Here is a 25968-nt window from a genome sequence, read left to right as displayed (position 1 = left end):
CTGCTCACTTTTTTAGTTATATTGTAAATTATTTAATAACTATAATGGCATGTATTCCAACCATGAAAACATTTTCAATAGAATATTTGTGGGTCCAATTGTGAGAGATGAGTTGAGGGAGGGAGGGAGGGAGGGAGAGAGGCTTAAGAGGGAGCATGAAAAATACCTAAAAACAGTGAAAAAATTAAATTGCATTGGCTGTTTTCTTCTTGCTTTTTCAGGAGCTTTTCATGCTCCCCCTTCGTCCATCTTTCATAACTAGACCCCACTAATATTTCATGGAATATTTTTTTTCATGATTGCCAAACATGCCCTAAAAGATTTTAAATATGCGAGCATGTACTTTTACAAAAACACATGCACAAAAACGAATAGTAAAAATGAATAGTGTGACCACCTATTTGGGAAATCTAAACCATTCATCTGTTGGGCCCGCCGTAGATAGGTGGTGCCACAAAAATCTGGTCCATAGGATGATCCCAACCCTTTGAATCGCGGGCGTTTATATACTGTCAAATTCTAAATTTTTAAGTCATTTATTTTACACCAAATATATCAAGTGATTTTATATAATATGCTGTCCTGTGTATTTTCACAAAATATTGGATGATAAATGCCAAGCCATTGCCTTCCAAAGCCGGCAAGAAGAAAATGTGACAACAATGATAAGAACTAAGTAGTGGAGATGAAATGGTGAAACCATTTAAAAAATAATTTCCAGACATTTTGAATTTCAAGTGTCTAGGAATTCAAATCTCATGTTTTTGCTTTCCTGACATTTTCAATTTCATGGGGCCAAAAATTTTAAGGATTTCAAATCCCATGTTTGCTCTTTCCTGACAGTTTGAATTTCATGGGTCAAAAATTTCCAGGAATTGAAACCTCATGTCTGTTCTCAACATAGTTTCTCTCAATAGTTTACATGACAGCAATGACATTGACAATTGGAGGTTGGAGCCATTAAATAGATAATTTCCTGTCATTATCAATTTCATGAGTAAAAAATTTCAAGGAATTCAAATCTCATGTTTGTTCTTTCCTGACATTTTCAATTCCTTGAGCCAAAAATTTCAAGGAATTCAAATCTCATGTTTATTCTCAACAGAGATTCTCTCAATACTTTGCACCTTACCCATAGTGATGAAATTGTCAGCTTATTCCTATTTGTTGTATAGATAGAGAATTGTGAAAACAAAGAACCCAGCCATCTGCAATCAGTTGCAACATGTTGGAGACAGTTTCTAAATGCAAGAGAGGTAATGCAGAGAACAAAATAGTTAAGATTACTTACTGTAGAAAATGATGCCCCATAATAGTGATAGGCCGCCGTTATAAATCTCTCGTATTCATTGTGTCTGAAAGGCCGAACTGGAATCTGCAAATCAAAAATTTGGAAGACCAATTATGGTGAAAATGGTGTTGAAAGGTAAAGCAACAAAAAAAAGAAGAGAATATATCCAATAATGGAAGCGTAAAGGAGAAGGCTTCAAATGGTAAGGACTAAAGAGCAAAAAGGGTGGCCCAGTGCACGAGGCTCCCACCATTGCGGGGTCTGGGAAGGGCTAGATGTACGCAGCCATACCCCTGCTTTGCAGAGAGGCTGTTTCCGTGACTCCAACCTGTGACCACCAGGTCACAATGGAGCAATCTTACAGTTGCGCCAAGGCTCGCCCTCTACTACGGAGCAAAGAAAATGAAAGAATTTGCTATAATGATCTTATATACCAAGGTTTTTATTTTTATTTTTTCAGTATGCTGGGGTTACGCAGACCCCTTTCAAAATATTAATTAACTGCCCAATCCCTAGAAAAATGTCTGAGGAAACGGGCAGAACAACCAGTGACATGAGGATGTGGGCAGTTTTGAATGACTCAGCTGAGTAGCTAATTGATACATCACTTGGCAGAGTTGATTAGGATTGGCCAAGCACCGAGCACCAAAATCAAACTCTTTCCATTTTTCATAAAAAACATAAGGGTGACTTCCATCGACGCCTGTCCAAGCCCAACTTAGAAAACAAAAGCCTGACTCCTAAGCTGCTGGGCCGAATCAATCTTGGATATAGAAAGATTGATTTCTCAGTAACTGAGCCAAGTTTCAATAAATTCAGTACCTTTGATTTAATTGAAATCTAGCCAATTTTATAAAATCCAGAGCATTTTGCTGACTCAGACAATAGAACTTGGAAATCTGAAGGCAATATTCAAGTATTTCCTATGAAATTCTCACCGACCAGTTTAACTCAATCAATCTTTTATGTAATTGGCAAGCATTTCTTTGACTTGGCCAAGTTGAGCATGTAAACTGTTAAGAAAAATTTCAAGCCGATGGCTAGTTCAAAACATTTTTTTTTGAAAATTGACAAATATATTCATACCAGCAAAATTACAATGGGGACCAGTAATCCCACCTGATTTACATAGTATGAATTGCCCAGGAGCATTCTCCTTGGCCCAAAAGAAAAACCCATTACCCCTTACATTACCCAATAGCCTCAATTGAATCGAATCCACCAAAAAGTGCTATATTTGTGGGGCCCACGAAGTCCAGATCGTGACCTGACATGTCACACCTATTTCTCCATCACAATCCAAATGGTAAATTTGATTTTCAAAAATCCCGTGCGAAGGCCAGAGCTATTGTGCATCCCTAACCGTGCACGATAGCCAACAACCCAACATCATCATCCAATCATCGGTGGCCTCCACCTCGAACCACCACCAAACACAGGCGGCTCCCCATTAAAAATATATCAAATCATTCCACCATCCTCTCCAAAACCTACTTCCACTAACCAAAAAATCAGAATCCTCCTCCCCACTAGAATCAAGTCATTCAAATTCCATCCGAATACTCCAAGCCCTAACCCTAAACCGTAACCCTAAAGACTATAATACTCCCCTCCTCCTTCCCCCTTCAACCCTAACCCTAACAACTCTAATACTCCCCTCCTTCTTCCCTTCCAAACCCTACATGGCTACTAATGCGTCTCATTGTCGCCGTCCACAACCTCCCTCACCTCCACATCCAACCTCTCATTTTTAAACGGACACCCTTTTCCTTACTTCAGCCCATTCCACAGCCTCCGACGATTCCCCCACCCACTTTCTCCATCAACCTTAACCAGATCCGGCCCTTTCACCATTAAATCCGGCTTTCTTGAGCCCAAATCTTGCCATTCTGCCCCTCCAACCACCATCTCTGCAGTTCCTGGGAGATCGGCCCAACTCCGGGCAACATTCGACCGCGATCTTCTCCCTTGTCCATCAAGAGAGAGAGAGACCAAAGAGAGAGAGAGAGAGAGAGAGAGAGAGAGAGAGAGAGAGAGAGAGAGAGGGTAGGACGAGACAAGAGAGAGAGAGGGTGAGAGAGATAGATCAGAGAGAGAAAGAGAGTGTGAGAGAGAGATAGAGAGAGAGTGAGAGAGAAAGAGATAGATAAGAGAGAGAAAAAGAGACCAGAGAGAGAGCCGCCCCCTCCTAGGGATTCCGTCGACCTAGGGAGGGAGGGAGCCGGAGCTGGATGCCCTTTTTTTGTGCCCCTCGATGGCTAGTTCAAAACATCAATGTCATTAACTTGGATCAACTCCACTATTTTATAAAAATGGGAAATGTTTCATCGATTTAGATGCATCAAAATTCGAAATTGTTTTTGAGTTGTTTCTGAGCTTTCGAACAATGCCACATTTTCCCAATATCATACATAAACACTAAAATTACACAACGAAATGGTACCTGTTTCGAGAGGGATAAGCTTGTGTACCCAAATCTTTGGTACTCGATCTTAAATTGGAAGACACCATAAAAATCAGGAACCCTGAATGATGTAGTGAAAAGACCCTGCAAGAAAAGAACAACAAGTATAGGTTTACATGACCAGTCTGGATAATACAAGCAAACAAAGGAATACAAGTCTAAGGATGGGATCAAATATACCTTTTGGTCGTTGGATAAGGTTTTCAACACATAGGGGCTCATCATATAAAACTGAACTTGAACATCGTCAGCTACATATGGATTCCAGCTCTTCCCAGACCACTCATAGATCTCAACAGAGTATTCCTTAACCCAGATAAAATATATAAGCAAGAGTCCTTTCTTTTCTTTGCTTTCTCCTTTTTATCTGAGAGTTTATTTAAGGTTACTGAAATTGGCACTACCATGTTTTGATAATGGTATGAGCTAACCTTGTCTTTTATTATTTAACCAGCTGCCCAAAGCTAATACAATTCCCAAAAAACTCTCGGCAGCCAATTAAAACAGGAATGACAAGGTGAGTTTGGAATTAAAAAAAAATAAAAATCAATATCTATAGCTTGTTTCTTTTCCAAGTAAGACTGACTTCATTCAGACCCTCAGCACCCCACTCTTTCTAGCACCATGACTCTCCAACACCCAAAAACTCCAGTCTTCACCCATATCCTTCTGTAAATTAATAGCACATTTATCCCCCTACCTTTTCTGTGGTCTGCGCTCATTTTTTTGTCGTCTTAATTATTAGTTTAACCATAATCTTAATTTCATCATTATTATTTAAACACGCTTTTTTGATGCTCCTTATTTTCTGGCATCTTTCTATTTTTTTCATGATTATTTCAGATAAAATAAATTTTAAAGAAGAAAGAGTTGACAGTGTTAAATTGCACCGTATGTGTTTTGACATAATCAGCTACTCCCCAATCAGTAATATTTAACAAGGGATGTGCTAGCGTCTATCTCAGAAGGCATTTCACAGATGGTCTGTTGCATCTGACAGCAGCCACCTCGTGAATGAAGACAAAATCTACTAAAAAGTGAGCCTCTGTGGCTGCTGTCAGATGCAACAGACCATCCTCGAAATGCCTTCTGCGATGGACGCTAGCAAATCTGATTTAACAGTAATATCAAACCTTGTTTTATTCTATGCGTATGAGTTTAGACATAATCTTAGAAATTTACTGAGGTGTGTTACCAGATAGTTGTTGATCCTGTATAATGCAGGTTCGAACATTTCACCGACTTCGTGGTGCCTAATATTCACAGCCTAGAAACAGAAACACAGCAGTTAATGTGGTACAATATAAAGCCTAATATTCAAATAATCTTATCAAGTAAAAAATGAGAATATATTTATAGCTTTTCCAGAAGGCCGCAGGAAGTTTCAACTAGTCAATTATAGCAGTGTTTCTATTTACATCACCTGATTGCTGGAAACATTTCTTTCTTTCATCAGAAAATCAAGGGTTTTCAAATAACATAAGCTTTTAATCATGAAAGACGGAAGGTTAAGTTGGCCTGCCTTGAGATGTCCTCTTTCATGGAATACCCATTTGCTGATTTCAGTCACAAATTGCTCATTACTGGATTTCTCGTACCTGCAATCACAAGGGAAATTCTCTAAGCTGTATAGAATGCACACACAACAAATCTCAAAATACATAAAAAAGTAAATTATAATGTAGTAACCTTTACTGCGCAGACCTCTCCGTTACATGCGGCATATATTCTAATAGATCAATGCTCAATTTTTATGTCCTTGATGTGATTCAAAGGCTAAAACAGAATAGTAGATCACAGGGCTTTAGAAAACATTAAGAAAATTAATAAAAATAAAAAAATTAGTTTTAAAATGAGAAATAAGATATAGTCAAACCAACTATATTCTATCATTCCACATCAAAGTTTCGCCAACTTATGATATCTCTGACAGTTTTATGTAGTAAAAACCAAGCCAAACTAAATATTGGAAAAGGTCAGCCTTAGTAACTTCAATTCTGTGTCATTTCCCTCCAGTCAATAAGATACAGATAACACCAAAACCCTTAATAATCATGAAATCCAAAACCATTCCACTTTCTTATCAAATAATTTATAGTAGCTTTCCGGCATCAATATAAATCATGAATCATTTTCGATGAGATTTGATTAAAAAAGAGGATTTTAATTGCATAACATGAGGTTCTAAGAACATGAATTTCAACATTAGACTAACACAAAGCTCATGTTTGGGAGGCCCAGTGCATGAGGCTCCAGCCATTGTGGAGTCTGGGGAGGGCTAGATGTACGCAGCCTTACCCCTGCTTTGCAGAGAGGCTGTTTCCGTGACTCAAACCCATGACCATCGGGTCACAATGGAGCAACCTTACCGTTGCGCTAAGGATCATGTTTGAAACATTATAATTAAATTAAATGATCTCCTGCCAATTTATGATGCTTATTCAACTATGTTAGAAACTTACCAACTTCGCCAAAAGCTTAAGCTGTTGAAGAAGGGCAGTATTTAATCTTTTGTACTTTAACACTCCCCCTCACGGCCCACTTGGCAAACACGTGGCACTTGTGGTCCCACTTTGGGCCGACCATCGCATGTGGATTTTTTTAACATCGGGGAGGTTTGAACTCGAGACCTTTGGCTCTGATACCATGTTAGAAACTTACCGACTTCTCCAAAAGCTTAAGCTAAGAAGGGCAGTATTTAATCTTTTATACTTTAACAAACTAAAAAGTTAAAGATGAAGCCTTGTCGAACATAAAAAAGAAAACATGAGCCCTAAATGAAAACAGTAGAAGGATCCATTAACGTATATTTTAGTCAACTCTTTTCATTTACTGCTAATATGCATGTGGACCCTCCTATTGACACTTGTAAATGTATTCTAGAAGCGTCAAACTTAATGTGGGCATGTTGACATGTGTTTGTACATTGTCAAGGGTGGAATATTATGTTATTATTGAATATTGTGTTCACCGCCTCTTCTATTATTTACTCTTATTTCATGATTATCTCTTCTTTTGACAATCATTTAATTTATATTTCTATCCCCCCCCCCCCCCTCCAAAAAAAAAGAAAGAAAAAGAAGAAGAAGAAGAGGGGCCACATGTTCCATGTGTACGCCAGCCCTAGAAAGAGGGACCACACTTGACATGGAGTGTTAAAGTATAAAAGATTAAATAACACCATCTCCATCAGCTTAAGCTTTTGGAGTAACTGGTCGTTTCACAAATTACATCATGTTTTTTCGCCATTTTCCTTTTTTGAATGGCTAATGTTATCACATATTGTGCTTGTGCCAGGAAAGGATTTTCGGGCTTCTTAGTTGGTGGAATTGACTTTTTTTTACTTGTTTTTTTTTTTTTTTTTTGAGTTGTAATTGCATAAATCCTAAGATTCACTAACTTGTTGAATGTATATCATATTTTTCTTATCACAAATTATGATTAGAAATCAGTAATTTTATACTATGTGTACACGAGTGTCCGTGTTTTCATACCGCACAAAGAACGATCTTACCACGAACTTTCTACGTGGCAGAGGCGATATCGCTAGTGTTTCTTCTGGTGATGTAGCCTTCAACGGCTTCAATCATGAGTGATTGTGCAGAGAGGGTTGGACTTCCGAAGTAGTAGAACTTCCTGGGACCGAGCCGCCCTGCTCTCTCCCCTGGGTGCGTGAATGGGCACTTGGTCCTTTGAGAGAAGAAACAAAGAGTTAAATAATAATGAATAGGGGAATTAGGCTTTCCATATAGTAAGGGTGAAAGGCGAGGCTTTGTCTGGATGGAAGTGCTGCTTTTGGTTCAGATACTAGGAGCTTTTCCATCTAAATTGGGCCCCTACTACTGGTTGGCCTACCCTTTGACTTATTTCAGTTTACAAGTAATGCAGTTAGTAAGAACTCAAAGCACCAAGGTTTTTCGTTTGGATTTGTTTGATTTGGCTTGTTTATTGTTAAGAGTCTTAGTATAATTGAAGTACGAGATTGAAAAGTCCTTGGTTAAGAGTCTTAATGTTAGTGAGAAATTTAATTAGATTAAAAACTCAGTTTTGACTTTGAATATCTGACCCTATTGAATCCTGACATGTTAGACTGTGCTTAGAGTAGTGCTTTATTATGTACTGAGCTTATCAGCTGACTGTGGTTATTTAATATTTTTCAGGTCTTGGCCCTCGTGAAGATAACGAGGAACAGGACGCTTAGCTTTGGATTTGGACTAAGAGATTTAGTTTAGTTATTTCAGTTTATTAGAAAGTGAGTACTTGAATAGTATGTAAAGACTTTATTAATTTATTTTGCTTTGACTCAGGGGAGAGCTGAGATTGATCTGACTGTAATGGGTCCGCGGTTATTAAGATCTTGATATTTTAGTTATGAATGCCAGTCTTATTTCTGTTATTGCTTTGTAGCCTTGTACATTTGAGGGATTCGTCTTGCAGGTGTACGGCGCTGTCATGTCCTACGCCCAGAGTGGGGTTTGGGGTGTTACACTTTCTTTCTCTTTTATCCACCCTTTGCAAACCACCTTTTAATTTTTTCTGCAACCAGTTCTAATCAAACCAGTTCTAGTCGTTGATCTAACAATCCGATCCAGTCCAAGTTTAGGGTGTGCTTCTACTTCTTAACTATCTACTCATGTCCAAACCCCAGATTGATTGAATGGTTAGATATGAATTTAGAATTAGATAGGGACCGTCCACTCCAAGAAATTATAGATTTAGTGAATTTGCCTAGATTGGAGATCAGACAGTCGGATTTGCATCAAATTTGGATACCTTGAATTTTATAATATTCTATAGTACATACCTAAGGGTCAGGAAAATCCAAGAGTCTTTTATTAGAAACCTGCAGAATTTTAAAACCCATCCAGGCTTGAAATCATGCGATTAGATCAACTTCAAACTTTCATATTATCCATTCTATGGTGTTTTCCTTACACATATCAAATATCACAGCAATCCAATGGTCAGATCGCCTCTGACTACCACATTTTCACAAAGAGCCACACCCGAACAGTTTTTTATTTTCCTTTATCTATTGCATCAAATACCCTTTCCATAGATCCGCCCCGTATCATGTTTGGTATCAGAGCTACATTCCAGAGTCTCCCTTCCATAGATTTTTTCTGTGTTGGTTTCAGCATCTAATAAACACAATCATATAAACTCAAGTGAAGAAGATGAAACTTCACTTACTTAGTTGAGCTTCCAGCCTTCTGCATACCTGATTTGAATAATCTGAAAGCAAAGAATAAAATCATATCCCATTTTAAAAAAAGAATAAAATCATATTTTTAGGAAGGAGCGTATTTTAAATGAAACAATATAAGCAAAGAACAATAGTAGAATCGTTGCATACCGATTGCTAAACAGAGCTAAAGAACCAGAAACCAAGATACGAGCATTATTTCTTGCCTGTGAACCATAATCAATACAGTTAAGATTGACAATGGTGATACCAAATCCATATGCAATTACCATTTAGTAAGTATCAAAGCAACGTAGAATCAACTTTAGCTAAAACCTTTGAAATAACTGTTCTGAAATACTGTTATGAACACCTGTTCTGAACTCTGAAACTATGAACTATTAGTTTCAACTTTAAATATTCTGAACCATTTTTGAATATGAACCTTGAACATTTGGAACACTTCTGTGGAGGCTTGGATAATTTCTGGACCCTGTCATATGGGGGTAAAATATTTGGCAACTCTGGACCCACCATAGGGGTAGTACACTGGAACTTCTGGCCCGTCAGTGGGATAAAACACTGGCCCTGTCGACTTGTATCTGAACTTCAGGAACCGATTCCGAACACCGTGGACTGTCGGTGTATAAGCAATAACATGTGTTCTGAACCATGCCGATGACTCTGAAGTGTATTTGAAATCTGAACCTTCTATACATGAATTCTGAAATCTTCGACTTTGATCCGAACTAAGATTTGGAAATTTGAACCATATTTGACATCCACTTATAACTGTTAATGCCTAATTAATCAGTTAAGACCTTTGAACTCAGTTTTAACTTTGACTATCTGACCCTATTGAATCCTGACATGCTAGATTGTGCTTAGAGTAGTGCTTTATTATGTACTGAGCTTTTCAGCTGACTATGGTTATATATTATTTTCAGGTGAGGTTAACGGGGAGCAGGACGCTTAGTTCTGGAATTTTGACTTTGGCTCAGAGATTTATTTTAGTTATTTCAGTTTATTAGAAAGTGAGTACTTAAATAGTATATAAAGACTTTATTATTTATTTGTTTGACTCTCGGGGAAGAGATGAGATTTTGATTTGACTTTGATGGGTCCATATTAATCATTACTTTGATATTTTAGTTATGAAATACCAGGTTATTTTCTGTTATTGCTTTGTAGCCTTGTACATTTATGAGATTCGTCTTGCAGGTGTATGGCGCTGCCATGTCCTACGCCCAAGGTGGGGTTTGGGGTGTGACAGAAAGTGGTATCAGAACTTAGGCTTTAGGTCCTAGGTAGGATTATCTGAACAAAGGACTTTGACTGTGAGAATTGAGGATTTAGATAAGGAGCAATTAGGAAGCGCTTGATAGGTTTGTGTGTATCGGGGACGCCTGACAACACATAAATCAGTCGCGCGATCAGATCCTGATTATAAATTCAAATGCACTTGGGGACGCTTGGGAAGCATGCGAGTTTGTGATTGGGTAACAATCATGAGAAATATATGATGGATAGATATTGGCTTCAAATGGGAATGTTTTGTATTACTATATGAATACAATATATGTATGTAGCTATATTCTAGATAGTTACTAATCAATCATTCTATTGGATTGGATTTAGGATTATGGCAACTCGAGGAGGACGTGGTGGTCGTGGAACTCGAGCCAATCGTACTAGAGCCCTCAATGACATTATGGAGAGAAATCAGAATGTGGCTTAGGGAGAGCCAAAAATTCAGAAAAATCGGAACCAAGGTGTTCAAGAGGAGCAAGTGGTACAGGATCCTCCAGTTCACGGAGGTCAAGCACATAATGAGAATCCTGAGGTACCTCGTCTCAAGATAATATTGAACAAGAAAGAACTGAAATGAGGAATTTCATGAGAGCCATGATTGGATTGCCAAATCAACAATGTTAGCAACCTCAGCAGCAGCAACCACAAGTTCAAGTACCACCAGTGGCAAGACAGCCACATCAAGTATTTGGAATTTCTGAATTTATGAGGCTTTCACCGAAAGTTTTTAAGGAATCGACTACGGCAGATGATGCCGAGACTTGGCTAGAGAATGTTGAAAAGACCTTTGAGGCAATGAACTGTAATAGAAATGAAGACAGGGTGAAATATGCCACCTATCTGTTGGAAGGGAGAGCCCTCTATTGGTGGAAGGGAATCCAAAGAAAATATGAGCACCATCGGGGACCATTCACTTGGGCGACATTTTGCACCGAGTTTCTTGCGAGATTCTTTCCTCGCAGTACTCTGTACTGTATGCATCAGGAATTTACCTAGTTGGTACAAGGAGATATGACCGTGGATGACTATGAAGCAGAATTTGATAGGCTAGCTCGTTTCGTACCTTCTTTGGTACCTCACGACGAAGCCAAGAGAAATAAATTTGAATTTGGATTAGCAATGTATTTGAAGAAGGGGATCACTGGATCTACTACCCCTAAATCTTATGAAGATTTGGTATAAAGGGCAAAGAAACTTGAAGCAGTTCATCAGGAAGCTAGAGCATATGCTCAAGCTAATCAGAAGAAAAGAAATAGAGAAGGTGAAAATAAAGGACAAGCTCCTAGGGGATCAACCCCGAATCAGCAAGTGCCCAAAGCTCCTACTTTCAAAGAGCCTAGAGGAAAGCAAGGAAATCGTGGGGGCTATCAGAATAAGTCAGCATCGAATAGACCAGTTACCCCTAAAAGTGAACGTTGTGGAAGGAACCACCCTACTAAGACTTGTAGGTGGAATACTGAGGCTTGTTTCCGATGTGGCGAGGTAGGCCATAAAATTGCAGAGTGTCCTCATCCGGCAGGAGATGCCCAATCAGTTCAGGGGACGCCTATTGTTCGAGCTCAAACAGTTCAGACTTAGACTATTCAGAGTAGAGCTGCACCCGTTAATTTTCAAGGGCAGCAAAGGAATGAAAGACCTTGTGTTCCGGCTCGAGCTTATGCTCTCACTCATCAGGACGCTCAGGTCGCTGACACAGTAGTATCAGGTACTCTGCCTATAGCTTCCTCTTTTGGTCATGCATTATTTGACTCTGGTGCTACACACTCGTTTGTTTCATCTGCTTTTGCTATGCGACACTGTTTACCTACTTCACCTCTTGATTATGATCTGTGTGTTAGCACCATAGTAGGAAAATAAATTTTGACTAACCAAATTAGTAAGATGTGTCCTGTCAGAATTGGAAATAGAGAATTGTTAGCAGATCTCATCTTACTGGAGTTGTCTGATTTTGATGAAATTTTGGGTATGGACTGGTTATCTACCCATCATGCTTTAATAGATTGCAATAAAAAAGTAGTGACTTTTGAAATTTCGGGAGAAGAGAAGTTTTGTTTTGAAGGGAGTGGAGCTCACTCGACTCCTATAGTTTTGTCTGCTATACAAGCTTGTCGACTTTTAAGACAAGGTTGTGAAGCTTTATTGGCCTCAGTAATTGAGGTTAATGATAATGATTTGAAGATTGAGAATATCCCAGTGGTTAGGGAGTTTCCAGATGTGTTTCCTAAAGACCTTCCAGGTCTGCCTCCGAATAGAGAAGTTGAATTTTCCGTTGACCTAGCTCCTGGAACGGCACCTATTTCTAAGGCCCCGTATCGTATGGTACCCTTAGAAATGAAAGAATTGAAGAATCAGTTGGAAGAACTCTTAGAGAAGAGTTTTGTGTGACCCAGTGTTTCACCTTGGGGAGCACCAGTTCTGTTTGTTAAGAAGAAAGATGGAAGTATGAGATTATGCATAGATTACAGAGAATTGAATAAGGTCACCATAAAGAATAAATATCCGCTCCCGCGGATAGATGACTTGTTTGATCAATTGCAAGGGGCATGTGTGTTCTCCAAGATCAATCTTCGATCGGGATATCATCAGTTGAGAATCAAATCAGAAGACATTCTGAAAACGGCCTTCCGTACTCGGTATGGCCATTATGAGTTTCTTGTTATGCCAATTGGTTTAACCAATGCCTCGGCAGCTTTTATGGACCTAATGAACATGATATTCAAACCATTATTAGACCAGTTCGTGGTTGTGTTCATTGACGACATTCTGATATATTCTGAAAGTCTGACCACGAGCATCATTTAAGAATTGTCTTAGAAACCTTAAGAAAAGAGAAGCTTTATGAAAAACTGAAGAAATGTGAATTCTGGCTTGACTCAATTTTCATTTTGGGTCCATGTGGTCTATAAAGATGGTGTCTTAGTAGACCCAAAGAAGATTGAGGCAGTAACATTATGGAATAGGCCGAATAATGTTCCTGAAATTCGTACTTTTCTGGGATTAGTGGGATACTACTGCCGTTTCGTTCAGGACTTTTCACGTTTGGTTGCCCCTTTGACCCGTTTGACACGAAAAAGGGACAAAATTTGTTTGGTCAGAAGATTGTGAAAAGAGCTTTCAGGAATTGAAAAAGAGGCTAGTTCTGCCCCCATCCTAACTTTGCCTGTTGGCGGAATGGGGTTTGTGATTTATAGTGATGCCTCGAAGAAAGGCTTAGAATGTGTGTTGATGCAGAATGGCAAAGTGATTGCGTATGCTTCACGTCAGTTGAAACCTTATGAAGAGAATTATCTGACTCATGATTTGGAATTGGCAGCGGTTGTGTTTGCCTTGAAAATTTGGAGGCATTATCTGTATGGAGAACTTTGTGAAATCTTCACTGATCATAAGAGTCTGAAGTATATCTTTACTCAGAAAGAATTGAATATGAGGCCGAGGAGTTGACTAGAACTGTTGAAGGATTACGACTTAACCATAAGCTATCACCCTGGAAAGGTTAGTGTGGTAGCTGATGCTCTAAGTCGGAAGTCATCTGTGAATTTGGCAACTTTGATTACTTCTCAGAAATATATCTTAGAAGACCTCCGAAGATCGAAAATAGAAATTCGTGGTCCAAACTTTGGGGTACTGATGACAGCACTCCAAGTACGACCCATATTGCAAGAAAGAATCAGAATGGCTCAGGAATCCGACCCAGAACTTTGTAAAATCAGAAATAAGTTAGAAGAAGAATCTAAATCTGAATTCCGAACTCACAATGACGGTACCTTGATGTTTGGTAACCACATTTGTGTTCGGAATGACTATGTTTTGAAAAATAAAATTTTGTAGGAAGCGCACAGTTCGTGTTACTCTGTACACTCTGGAGGTACAAAAATGTATAAGGACTTGAAAGGAAATTTCTGGTGGAATAATAAAAAAGAAATAGCTCAGTATGTATCTCAGTGCTTCACTTGTCAGGTGATTAAGGCAGAACATCAGAGACCACCCGGAACATTACAACCACTTCCCATCCCTGAATGGAAGTGGGAGGAGATAACAATGGATTTTGTGTTTGCTCTACCTCGTACTCCCTCAAGCAATGATTCCGCATGGGTAATTGTGGACAGATTGACAAAGACAGCTCATTTCATACCTATTAGAACTGGCTTGACACCTGAAAGGTTGGCTCGGTTATATGTTGATCAGATAGTGAAATATCATGGTGTGCCTAAAACCATTGTATCAGATAGAGACACTTGTTTTGTATCTCATTTTTGGAATAGCTTGCATTCAGCAATGGGATCTTCCCTTAAATTAGGGGTGTCAATGGATTCACTTCGGGTCGGATCCACCTAGGTCACAATCACGATCAATTCAAATTCCTTATCGGTTGGGTCGGAGTCGGATTGTTCTTCGGATCCTACTTTCCATGTCATGATCGCGATCCATTTTAATTCGAACCGTCCATCGGAGTGTCCTATTATATCCCACTAAGCTAAGTAAACAATTAATTTTTTTAAGGTGAGCGATTTAACAGCTTGAAGAGATGTCAATGCAAAGGGATCCATCTCATTGATGGCGAGCTGCAGAGGAAAGAGAAATCAGAACCCTAGATATGAGTTTTTTATGTTAAAAAAATGAAATGGAATAAAAACCTGAAAGCTTCCTAGGGTAATGTAAGATCTACGAATGAGGGAGTATCTTTCGATGGAGCCCTCTTGAGTTTCTTGTCTTCTTGAGAGAGATTGGGATTTGGGATCGACGTTGTTGTTAATGGCATCCGGGTAGCCAAAAGAACAAAACCCTAAAACCCCTCTTTCTTTTCCTTCGTAAAAGTATGAAATGAAATGACTGAAATGAGTGAAATCGCATTCCCATCCAATTCATCAAGTGATAAGAGAGGTTTTGACCAAATTACGCTTCATAGAACGGTTAGCATTAACAAGATTTGGAGGGTATTTTTGCAAAACATTTCAGATCGTGACTATCCAATGGGCATCTGTGGCGTGCCCATACCCAATCCAAAATTTTTCGGATCCCAAATTTGATGATCCGAAATATGCCCATGGATCCTATTCATATGTTTAGATCCCGTTCATTAACGTTCGGATTCGGATGATCCATCGGACCGTCAGGATTCATTGACACCCCTACCTTAAATTAAGTACAGCTTTCCATCCTCACACAGATGGACAATCTGAAAGAACTAGTCAAATTTTAGAAGATATGCTCAGGGCTTGTGTTGTGGATTTGAAAGGATCTTGGGATGATCATCTTCCCTTGATTGAATTCTCCTACAATAACAGTTATCAGGCCAGTATTAATATGGCACCTTTTGAGGCCCTTTATGAAAGGAGATGTAGATCACCCATATGCTGAGATGATGTGGGTGAAAGAAGACTCTTAGGCCCGGATTTGGTTCAGCAAGAGGTGGACAAAATTCATTTGATTAGAGAGCATCTTCGCACGGCACAGAGCTGGTAAAAGAGCTATGGAGATGTCAGATGAAGAGAATTAGAATTTCAGATCAGAGATACAGTACTTCTGAAAGTGTCACCCACCAAGGGAGTGATGCGGTTTGGGGTTAGAGGAAAATTTAGCCCAAGATTTGTGGGATCATATGAAATATTAGAAAATATTGAAAAAGTGGCTTATCGATTGACTTTACCTCCATCATTGTCTGGAGTGCACAATGTGTTTCATTTATCGATGTTACGAAAGTTCATATCAGATCCGAATCATGTGATTGAATTAGAACCTCTGAATCTGAGAGAAGATCTGTCATTCGAAGAACAATCTATTCGTATTGTGGATCGTAAGGACCAAATTCTCAGGTAAAGGACTATTCCATATGTGAAAGTTCAATGGCGGAATCACTCAGAACGTGAAGCCACCTGGGAGCTGGAAGAGAAAATGAAATTGAAATATCCGTTTCTGTTTGAGAACTCAAGTACATGATAAGTAAATTTCGAGAACGAAATTTTTTGTAAGGAGGGTAGAATGTAAATACCCAAAAATACCCCACTTAAATTTTCGTCCCACTCTTTAAAAGAGGGGCGTTTTTGTCTATTCACGTTTAACTCAGATTAGGGCTTCCTAATAAAGCCTGTAAATTCATCTTTTATGGCTAAACAAACCCTAAACGTTTTGTTTAAGCCCTAGAGAAAAAACTTGGAGAAAAAGAAGGAGAAGAGCAAGGAGATCGCTAATTCGGAGTCGAAACCGCGAATCCAGGTAAGATCTATGAACTATGAAAGACTTGGATAGTTAGAAATCCTAAAACAAGGGTTTTGAAATGAGAAAAGAATCAAGAACTTTGATTAATATGAATTAGAAATAATGATCTTTGGGTTGATCTTGAGTTTTCTTGGATCCAATGTTGATTTACGATTCCAAAGAACTCAAAATCAATATATAGGAAGATGAATTCTGAAACTAGAACTTTGGAGATTCAATGTAGAATCTTTGGTGATTTCTTTCTTAAATTATTCATGTGAATTCGGAGCGTTAAGTCGGATTTAATGGATTCCTCTCGCCGATACGAATCCATCGGATCCGACTTCGCGCGTTTTGAACCCCAAACGAATGAGTTATGGCCGTTTTAGTGACAAAACGGTGGAAAATCCCGTTTTGAGAAAATCTGGATTCTCGCGTGGGGCGGACGTCCGGCAAAATGGCGGACATCCGTGAGTACCAAGTTTGGCAACAGACGGATCCTCGGACGTCCGCAATTCTCAGACGTCCATATTCCCGGATGTCTGTAATTCTCGGATGACCGCACGACTTATTTTTTCAAAACTTCAAAAATTCACAACTTATTCAAATGGGCCCTTATTTGTCACTTATGTTCTGTTCTGATCAAGATATTGAATCGTAGTCCGAATTAAGAAAGGAATCGAACTTCTTTGAGGTACGTAATAACGTACTACTTTGGGTATTATAAACCTTTCGCATTTGAATCAGTATTGACTTTGGAAACCTGTATTGATACTTTGAACTTCTGAATTAGCTTTGAGTCTATCATGCTATTTTGTTTAACCTACGGTTACTCTTCTGAATCTTTGACATAACTGTTCTGAAATACTGTTATGAACACCTGTTATGAACTCTGAAACTATAAACTATTAGTTTAAACTTTGAATATTCTAAACCATTTGAATATGAACCTTGAACATTTGGAACACTTCTGTGGAGGCTTGGATAATTTCTGGACCCTACCATATGGGGGTAAAACATTTGGCAACTCTGGACCCATCGTGGGGGTAGTACATTGGAACTTCTGGCCCGTCAGTGGGATAAAACACTGGCGCTGTCGACTTGTATATGAACTTCAGGAAGTGATTCCGAACACCGGGGACTGTCGGTGTATAAGCAATAACATGTCTTCTGAACCATGCCGATGACTCTGAAGTGTATTTGAACTCTGAACCTTCTGTACATGAACTCTATAATCTTCGACTTTGATCCGAACTAAGATTTGGAAATTTGAACCATATTTGACATCCACTTATAACTGTTTATGCCTAATGAATCAGTTAAGACCTTTGAACTCAGTTTTGACTTTGACTATCTGACCCTATTGAATCCTGACATGCTAGACTGTGCTTAGAGTAGTGCTTTATTATGTACTGAGCTTTTCAGCTGACTGTGGTTATATATTATTTTCAGGTGAGATTGACGGGGAGCAGGACGCTTAGTTTTGAAATTTTGACTTTGGCTCAGAGATTTAGTTTAGTTATTTCAGTTTATTAGAAAGTGAGTACTTAAATAGTATGTAAAGACTTTACTATTTATTTGTTTGACTTTCGGGGAAGAGATGAGATTTTGATTTGACTCTGATGGGTCCGCATTAATCATTACTTTGATATTTTAGTTATGAAATGCCATGTTATTTTCTGTTATTGCTTTGTAGCCTTGTACATTTGTGAGATTCGTCTTGCAGGTGTATGGCGCTGCCATGTCCTACGCCCAAGGTGGGATTAACGCAACTCGCAACCCTTTCCCTTGCTTCTCAACCAAGACCGTACACAAGAGTAACCCGAGAAAAAACCCCACAAGAGAATCTCTCCCTCTCTCAAGCATACATCCCCCCAAGAGGAGAAAAACATTTTTCTCTCTTGTGGGAAACAACCAGTAACTCCAAAAGCTTAAGCTGTTGGAGAAGGTGTTATTAAATCTGTTATACTTTAACTTAACACTCCCCCTCACATGTGGCCCCACTTTTTTAAGGGTGGCCTACATGTGTCACATGTGGCCCCTCTTTTAGGTTTCTCCGTTGCATGTGGATTTTTACTATCGAGGAGGTTTGAACTCAGGACCTTTGCTCTGATACCATGTGAAACAACCAGTAACTCCAAAAGCTTAAGCTGTTGGAGAAGGTGTTATTAAATCTTTTATACTTTAACATCTTGTCTAGCACCCCCTCCTCCCCCGCCAACCCCACCCCAACAACAACAGAACACAACTCTTTCTTTTATGTCCACTTTGGTTTCCCACTACACTTAGGAAACCTAGCCAAAATAAGAAAGACTTGGGCTTCCAAAACAAGACACTTTCCCAACAACCTCCATCTTGGCTTGTCTTCCACCCACCTGAAGAAATTTTGTTGATGTCGCCACTGGTTTGTTGTAGTCGCAAACCACCATTAGCCTTCTGAAGTACTAGCTACACACCATTGAATCATCCCGGTTCTGACTCCACCTGACTCGATCAACACAGCTAATTGTAGACCCCGATCCGAGAGAGAGGTGGGGGACGAGCCCCCACGCTAACAGTCTCAGGATCATCCACGTGAATGGAGAGCTCTACCAAGGAACTCTCGAAAGAATAAAATGCCTCTCACAGCATGAGTGGCGATAAAAGGTGAGATACCTCTCGAGTCGGGGACTAGCCCAGATTCGAGGCGTACCTTAAACAAAGAAGAGTCGTCATCCAAGGAAGTGGGCCAAGGATCCCATACTATGCTCTGTTGCAACGGATAACCAGAGATATAAAAGAAGGTTTGTGCCTGGTTACGAATTCAGAAGGTCCAAAGAGCACCTCGTCCGCCCAAGTGCAAGCACCTGGTCTCTTATGCCATTTATTATTAATTTTGAAGAGTTTTGGGCTAAAGTCATATGAAATGGGAACATATATCTCCGAGAAGACGTCTATCTAATCATGCATGTCTCGGAGGAATAATAAGCACACACAAAATAAATGAAAGAAGTGTCGCTTAATAATAACTAGGTTATGAGTGTCATACCTAATTGGTGTCTAAGTTCTGGTGTGCAAACACATGCATACTACAGCTAAAGGTATATGATCTGTACATGAAAGTAAGAAAACACAGCAAAACACACAACATAATTCAATTCTATACATGACTGGACAAAATGAGTCCTAACTCTAATGCGACTTGACTCGGACCAAGATGGCCGTCCATCCCAGCTGCTCTACGTATCCCGGCCTCGGGAAGAATCGGAGTCAACGTAGTTCGATGACCTATTCTAAACTACGATGCCTAACCATCTACAACCGCTATCCTAGACTCGATCCACTAGACTCGACTAATTTTTTAAAGCTTTTTATACAATTGCTTAAATTCAAGTGAATTGTAATTTTTAGGACTCTCTATATGCCCAAACTAATGCAGGTTGATTAGCCTTAAGCTAATGCAGGTGGGCCCTACATCCTATGTGTAACTAGGCTGTGCAACCTAAGGAAAACCATGGGCTGACTATATGCTTCCTAGTCTAACCATCGGTTCGACTAAATGTCTAACCGATCAACTTGAGGCCTCCTAACTCTAGGGACACTCACACGACAGGACGCACCATATCAATACAAATCAGGACAGCCTTCTAACTCTAAAACACCCTAAAAAATCTAGGACGGACTCCTAACTCTAGGGGAAGATCTTTTTGAAAAGGTTTTGAAAAAGTTTTATATTTTTGGAAGGTTTGAAATGATTAATTTGAAAGGTTTGGCTGGACCTGGGATGTGGATCCCAAGCTGCACTACGTACTCTATGGAAAGGGATCAAGCCAACGTAGTTCGGATCAGAATTCCTAGCTACTCCTAATGACTCGAGATTTTTGAGATTTTTGGATTTTAAAATGTTTTTGATGTTTTTTGACACTAAAGGACAGAATCCTATCATCATAAGGGGAGGACAGATTCCTGATATCCCGCAAAGGTTGGACAGCATCCTATGCTTTGCGGGGGAATGAACAGAATAATAACTCTGCAAGGGTTGGACAGCATCCTATACCTTGCAAGAGTGGATAAAAAAAATCATATGATTTGATGAGAGGTTGGAAAGAATCCTAACCCCTATGATGATAGGACAGACTCCTGAAAGAAAGACTCTCTAGCTAAGGACAGACTCCTATGCTAACGACTCTGAGAATGGCTCTAATGAGACATGACATGTCTCCTAAGACAAAAAGATAACTAGGGCTAATGAGACAAAGCCTGTCTCCAAAGGGTTTGAACTTTCTGTATGAGACATAGCCTGTCTCCCTAAATGGGTATGACTATCTGTATGAGACATAGCTTGTCTCCTATAAGGGTGGGCTCTAGATATCTCTTTCATTGCCTAGTTGGACAGAAATAATCTTGAACTTGTCTTTTCCTATACACATATATCAATGACCTATGAATCAAAAGGAAAAGAGGAAAAACTGATATTCCATTTACGGTTTAGACATTTGGGCTCATTCATTTCATTTCTTTTCTTTCTTCTTCTTTTTTTTAGGAATGAACGAGACCAACACTGCTCATTTGAAGCCTGTAACTTTTGAATCAAGAAACTCAAGCTACGAAATTGGATAATGTCAACATTAAGGGCTTAATGAGGACATCCGCTGAAACATCATTGCAATAACCAGAAACTCTAAGATGACTTGATCGAAGCCAGAAATGTTTGTCTTTCAATGCAATACTGGATAAATCCATGATGACCTTTATCAACACCAAATGAAACAGGATAGGAACAATAAAACAAGATAGGAACAATAGTGCAGGCCATGCTCTGCTTTGATACTTACATCCACTCCAGTTTTCCTAATAGTTAACATAATAAACCATTACCAATTCCGAGTACCACTATGAAGAAAACAATTAAAACATGGAGGGAATAAGCTAAATATTCATGCAATTTTTAGATCTTTAGAGTAAAAAATACCATAAGAGAAAGGTAGAGCATTACCTGTATTAGACGAAATTGCAATCGTAAATGCTCACCAGAGATCTTAGCAATGAGGTCGGAACTCCGGCAAAATTGCCGAAAAAGAAATCAGAAACCCTCTTTTATCCTCCTTTCAATATCTTTCTCGGATCTCTCGAGTCTCCTTTAATTTATGCAATTCCTTAGGATCTCTCTCTACAATCTCTCCTTTTAGATTTTCTGAAACCCTCTTTACAATTCTCCCTTGAAATCTCACAATCTACCCTTAGATCTGTTGAGAAAACTACCGGAGTTGAAGATCATGGCCAAAGAGGTTGATCTCGACCTCCTCTCTCGATCTCAATCTCTACTTCTCCTAATCAGCAATTTCTCTTCTCTTTCAGGAGTTTCTGTACGAGAGTCAGATTTCCAGCATGAACGGCAAGGAAGAGAGCGGATACATCGGTCTTGAACTCCTCGTACTCGATCCGAACCTCGCAAGGAGATTCTCCGTGGAGCAAAACCTCTGTTTTCCTCGATTTCAAACACACGGCTCCGATGAAGTTCACGTTTACGAACGGATCGGAGATACATTCAAAGGCGGATTTCAGATCTCCGATGTGCGAGGCTTCGATCAGGCGCTGATAGTCTTCAGAAATGGAGCGATTCTCGAGGCGATGTTCCGGAAACTTCAGATGCCGGAAAAAAAATGCTTAGAGGCCGGAAATACATAAATCCGGCATGGATTTTGAACTTCTGATTTTTCAATCTCGACTTTGCTCTGTTTTTCCACTTGATTTTGAGATTTTCCTTGCAAATGGAGCTATTCTCACTAGAGCTTTTTGCAAATGGAACTTTTGATTTTGAAAAAATGAAAACTCACCGGAGCTCGCTGGGGAAGAAGAAGAAGGAGATGAGGAAGGTGTGCGGCTGCTAGCCGGTGGTGGAGTGAAGAGCAGATTCCAGTGAATTCTGCCGGAAAGACGATCGGAGGTGATGGATCTGGGTTTGAGAGGATGGATCTAGGGTTAGGGTTTTGATTTAGGGATTTCTTTTCTCTCCTCTCTCTCTGCTCTGTTTCTCTCTCTCTCTCTCTCTCTCTCTCAGATCTGGAAATGATCTCTTGAAGCAGAGACTCTTTCTCTCTCTGTAGCTTCAGATCAGAAAATGAGCTCTCTCTTCACTGCCCTAGGTCCATGGTATTTATAGGAGAAATGGTGGATGAGGTGAGGGTGGCTCGGTGGAGACAAAGGAGGTGTATCCGGTTGCAGGTCAAGCTGATAGGAGGGAAAACATTGACCGGAATCTGGCAGAGGTACGATCGGAGAACATGAAGGTATGTTAGGGTTTTGATTTAGGGATTTCTTTTCTCTCCTCTCTCTCTGCTCTGTTTTTCCCCAAAATTCTCCCCCCAAATTTCTCCGACGAAAATGAGAAACCCCCTTTGCATTATATAGAAAAATTAAAAAAAATTGTAACCCCCCTCTTTACTTGGGACAACCCCCCCTTAGATGTACTTTGCAATTGCTTTGGTTATTTTAAGGTGGTACAAGTAAGAAAAGGGGTAAGTTTGAAGTCTTTTCTTTTTGCTGCTTGGAAAATTGATACTGGCACACACAGCTCGGATGTTCCACCCCTCTTCTGCATTTGCACTACGACACTTACCTCAGCCCGTTCGCTAGGCAAACGTGCTCGGATTTCGATGAAATTTTGCAGGGACCTCGGTGGGACCCTAACCTAGCTTAGGGTGAAGTTTGGGACCCTAGCTCAATCATTTGATGGGGTTTTACACAAAATTGGAAGGTTTAGGACACGGTCAAAATGGGGTGTCTACACTAATGCACATGTGTAGATGCGAACTCGTTGACTCACCCAGTCAACCCTGAAGAGGGATCTCAATCCATCCTCCCCACCCCATCGTAGGAACTGTCACCTCCTCATCAACGCTTGCAACATAAGAAACCATCTCATCATGAGGAGAAGTGTAATTACCTTGTGGAGACTGGCAGAATGTCTTCAACCACTTTTCTCTACTCATCCATCACTGTGGTACCTAGCCCGTGAGGGAGTGTGGGGCGCGAGCCGCCACGCGCTCTCTCTTGGTCTCTCGTATCCACGCGATTGGCGTGTGTTTTTAATTGTTGATTGTAATTCGTCTTTTATGTGAACTTGGGATCACTAAGGCAATCCGAATTCCACACGAAAGAGACTGACAGAGTCGCCACCTAGATGTGGGATCTAGGACCCGAAATTAACCAGAAATCTAGACTCGCTACCTGGTTACGAGAATGGAAGGTATGGGGAGTTATCCGCCACATGCACCATTCCTGCCCGATAATCGGCCTTCGATTCCAAAAGCTAACTTTTTTAAATTTATTTTAAATGGCTCATTCAACTCTATGTTAATGTGCGAACTAAGTGACATGCATCCTATGATCTAATTTCAATGTGAATCCTAGATGTGTATCTTGATTTATTAATTTGTCTGGATTCATTCTAAGTGAAAGTTCTCCTAGAATTCTAATTTCATGGAAAGCCCTAAATGATTTGATTAAGCATTTACAAGAAAATTAATATCCAAAACACCACAATTTGTTGTGGTGCCGACTCGCGGGTGGTATGCCGTCAGACATCCAAGCTGCCTACGTACCCAAGCCTCACTGGGATCAGAGTCGACGTAGTTCGGTGTACCTAAGCTAAGCTACTTATACCTAACTCAACTAGGACACCGACCTAGACGGGATTGACTGTTTCAACAGTTTTAGGAGAAGTTATTTAATTCAAGTTGAGGATTTTATTATCTTAGGATTTCATCTAAGATGCTATATGATTCTCATCTAAATGCAAATGGTCCCTTAGACTAATGCAGGTTTGCCTACATCCTAGTTTACTAGGCTTGTCCTAGGGAAAGATTGGGTGACTAGTGTAACTAGACCTATGGCACGGTTGCTATACATAGCAAACGTCCGTGATGAGGCTGGACTCCTAACTCTAGGACTCCCTAAAACCTAAGACTCCCTAAAACTTAGGACACGACACGACACCGGTGTTCCTAAATTGGGCTCTAAGGGTCCTTACGACGGAAACCGTAATCCAACGGTTCCGAGAGACACGAGGTGAATCGATTTCAGTTCTTGAGGTTAGTGAAAAAAGGGATGGAAGAGATGATGAAATAGTGTGAGGGAATGAGAAAGATAGAGAAAGGTGCGACTGAACTTGGGAGTACCAAATTGCCTACGTACCCCGCGATGGGGATCAAGCCACACGTAGTTCCGCTGGGGAGGTTGCTTGGATTTTGGAAAACAGGATTGGTATTTGGATCAGGAATCGGGTTTGTATTTGAGCATTGGACTTGAGATTCAGAAACATTGATTTAGCAATGGGATTTTGGAATTGGGAATTTGCATCAAAGAATTGAGCATATAGGAATCATCAAGGGTTTGAATTTTGGGAATTCAAAATGGGCGGGCTTATGAGATTCGGTCAAATGGATTCAGACATGCGACTCAGATTGTGTTGGGATATGACTTGGTTAGGCAAAAGGGAGGAAGTTCTATTAGGTGTAAAAGGGCATTAGTAGAATAGGGGAATGACTCGGTTGTGACCTGGAAGGCCGCAACTTGGTCGAATGCGACTCGGTTGCATTGGGATGGGTTGATTAAGGAATTGGATTGAGTCAACTAAGGGGAGAGTCCAATCGGTTAAAGAGGTTGAGCATACTCGACTAGAGAGTTGGGTCAACTCGACTAGGGAGGTTGGCTAGAGTTGACTCAGTTGAGCTGGGTTGGGATCCCACTTGGATGGATTGTATTGGGGCGATTTGACTTAAGCTGCAGGTGGCCTGGCTGGGTTAGATTTAATGTAACCAGATTTATGGATAAATGGTGTGCCTCAGTGAGTGGACAAAGGTATGGCTTGGGTTGATGTGACTCGGTTGAGTTGTGCTAGGGTCAGGTTAGGTGGGGTTAATGGTTGAGTTGGATTGGATTGGGTTAATGGTCAAGGTCAAGTGCGGGTTGACTTGGCTTAGACTGGATTGGAACTGGTTGAGCGTGGATTGGGGTGCGGCTTGAGGTTTGGGTGGTTGGAGTATCTTAGGAACCAATAGGGCAAAGTGGCTCTTAAGGGGAATGAATTAATTGGGCCGAATGGGCCCGATGGCCGGGTTAACTGGGTTGGCCGGGTCTATTGTAGGGGTGTATGAGGGTACTGTTGGGTGGATGAATGAAAGGCATGTGGTGTATGATGTGTGGCTATGGTTATAGGGTTTAAGGCTTATGGGTATGGGTTTAGGTGTGGTTAATGGTTAGGTTGGATTGGGTTAATGGTTAGGGTCAAGTGAGTCGGGTCTAAGTTAGGAGCAAACCCGAGACTAGCCATGGTCTAACTAGGAGGAAGCAGGGTACAAACCAGGGTGCGGACCAGGGTGCACCAGGGTGCGAACCAGCAGGGAACCAGGGTGCGAACCAGCAGGGGAACCAGGGTGCAACCAGCAGGGAACCTGGGTGCAACCAGCAGCGAACCTGGGTGCAACCAGGGTCTAACCAGAGTGCGAACCAGCAGGGAACCAGGGTGCGAACCAGCAGGGG

The 25968-nt window shown here is 40.3% G+C and overlaps 1 protein-coding gene across 1 annotated transcript in view; it reads right to left on the bottom strand.

Moving 5' to 3' along the window:
* Positions 1-801: 801 nt before the first annotated feature.
* LOC143850658 (dolichyl-diphosphooligosaccharide--protein glycosyltransferase 48 kDa subunit-like) overlaps positions 802-25968 on the bottom strand; it is a 47923-nt gene continuing 22756 nt past the window's right edge. The window contains exons 7-14 of the mRNA XM_077359881.1: positions 9112-9167; positions 8949-8990; positions 5278-5353; positions 4951-5022; positions 3936-4061; positions 3735-3839; positions 1292-1375; positions 802-1208 (exon numbers count right to left, since the gene is read on the bottom strand). Of these exons, the coding sequence (XP_077215996.1) occupies positions 1161-1208; positions 1292-1375; positions 3735-3839; positions 3936-4061; positions 4951-5022; positions 5278-5353; positions 8949-8990; positions 9112-9167 (609 nt within the window). The 3' untranslated portion in view covers positions 802-1160. The remainder of the gene's footprint in view (positions 1209-1291; positions 1376-3734; positions 3840-3935; positions 4062-4950; positions 5023-5277; positions 5354-8948; positions 8991-9111; positions 9168-25968) is intronic.

Source organism: Tasmannia lanceolata, unplaced genomic scaffold (genome assembly GCF_043159265.1).
Source record: "Tasmannia lanceolata isolate RefF3 unplaced genomic scaffold, GAP_Taslan_0.1 ptg000018l, whole genome shotgun sequence".
In the NCBI taxonomy this organism is placed as follows: domain Eukaryota; kingdom Viridiplantae; phylum Streptophyta; class Magnoliopsida; order Canellales; family Winteraceae; genus Tasmannia; species Tasmannia lanceolata.
This window is presented reverse-complemented; position numbering and strand designations above follow the sequence as displayed.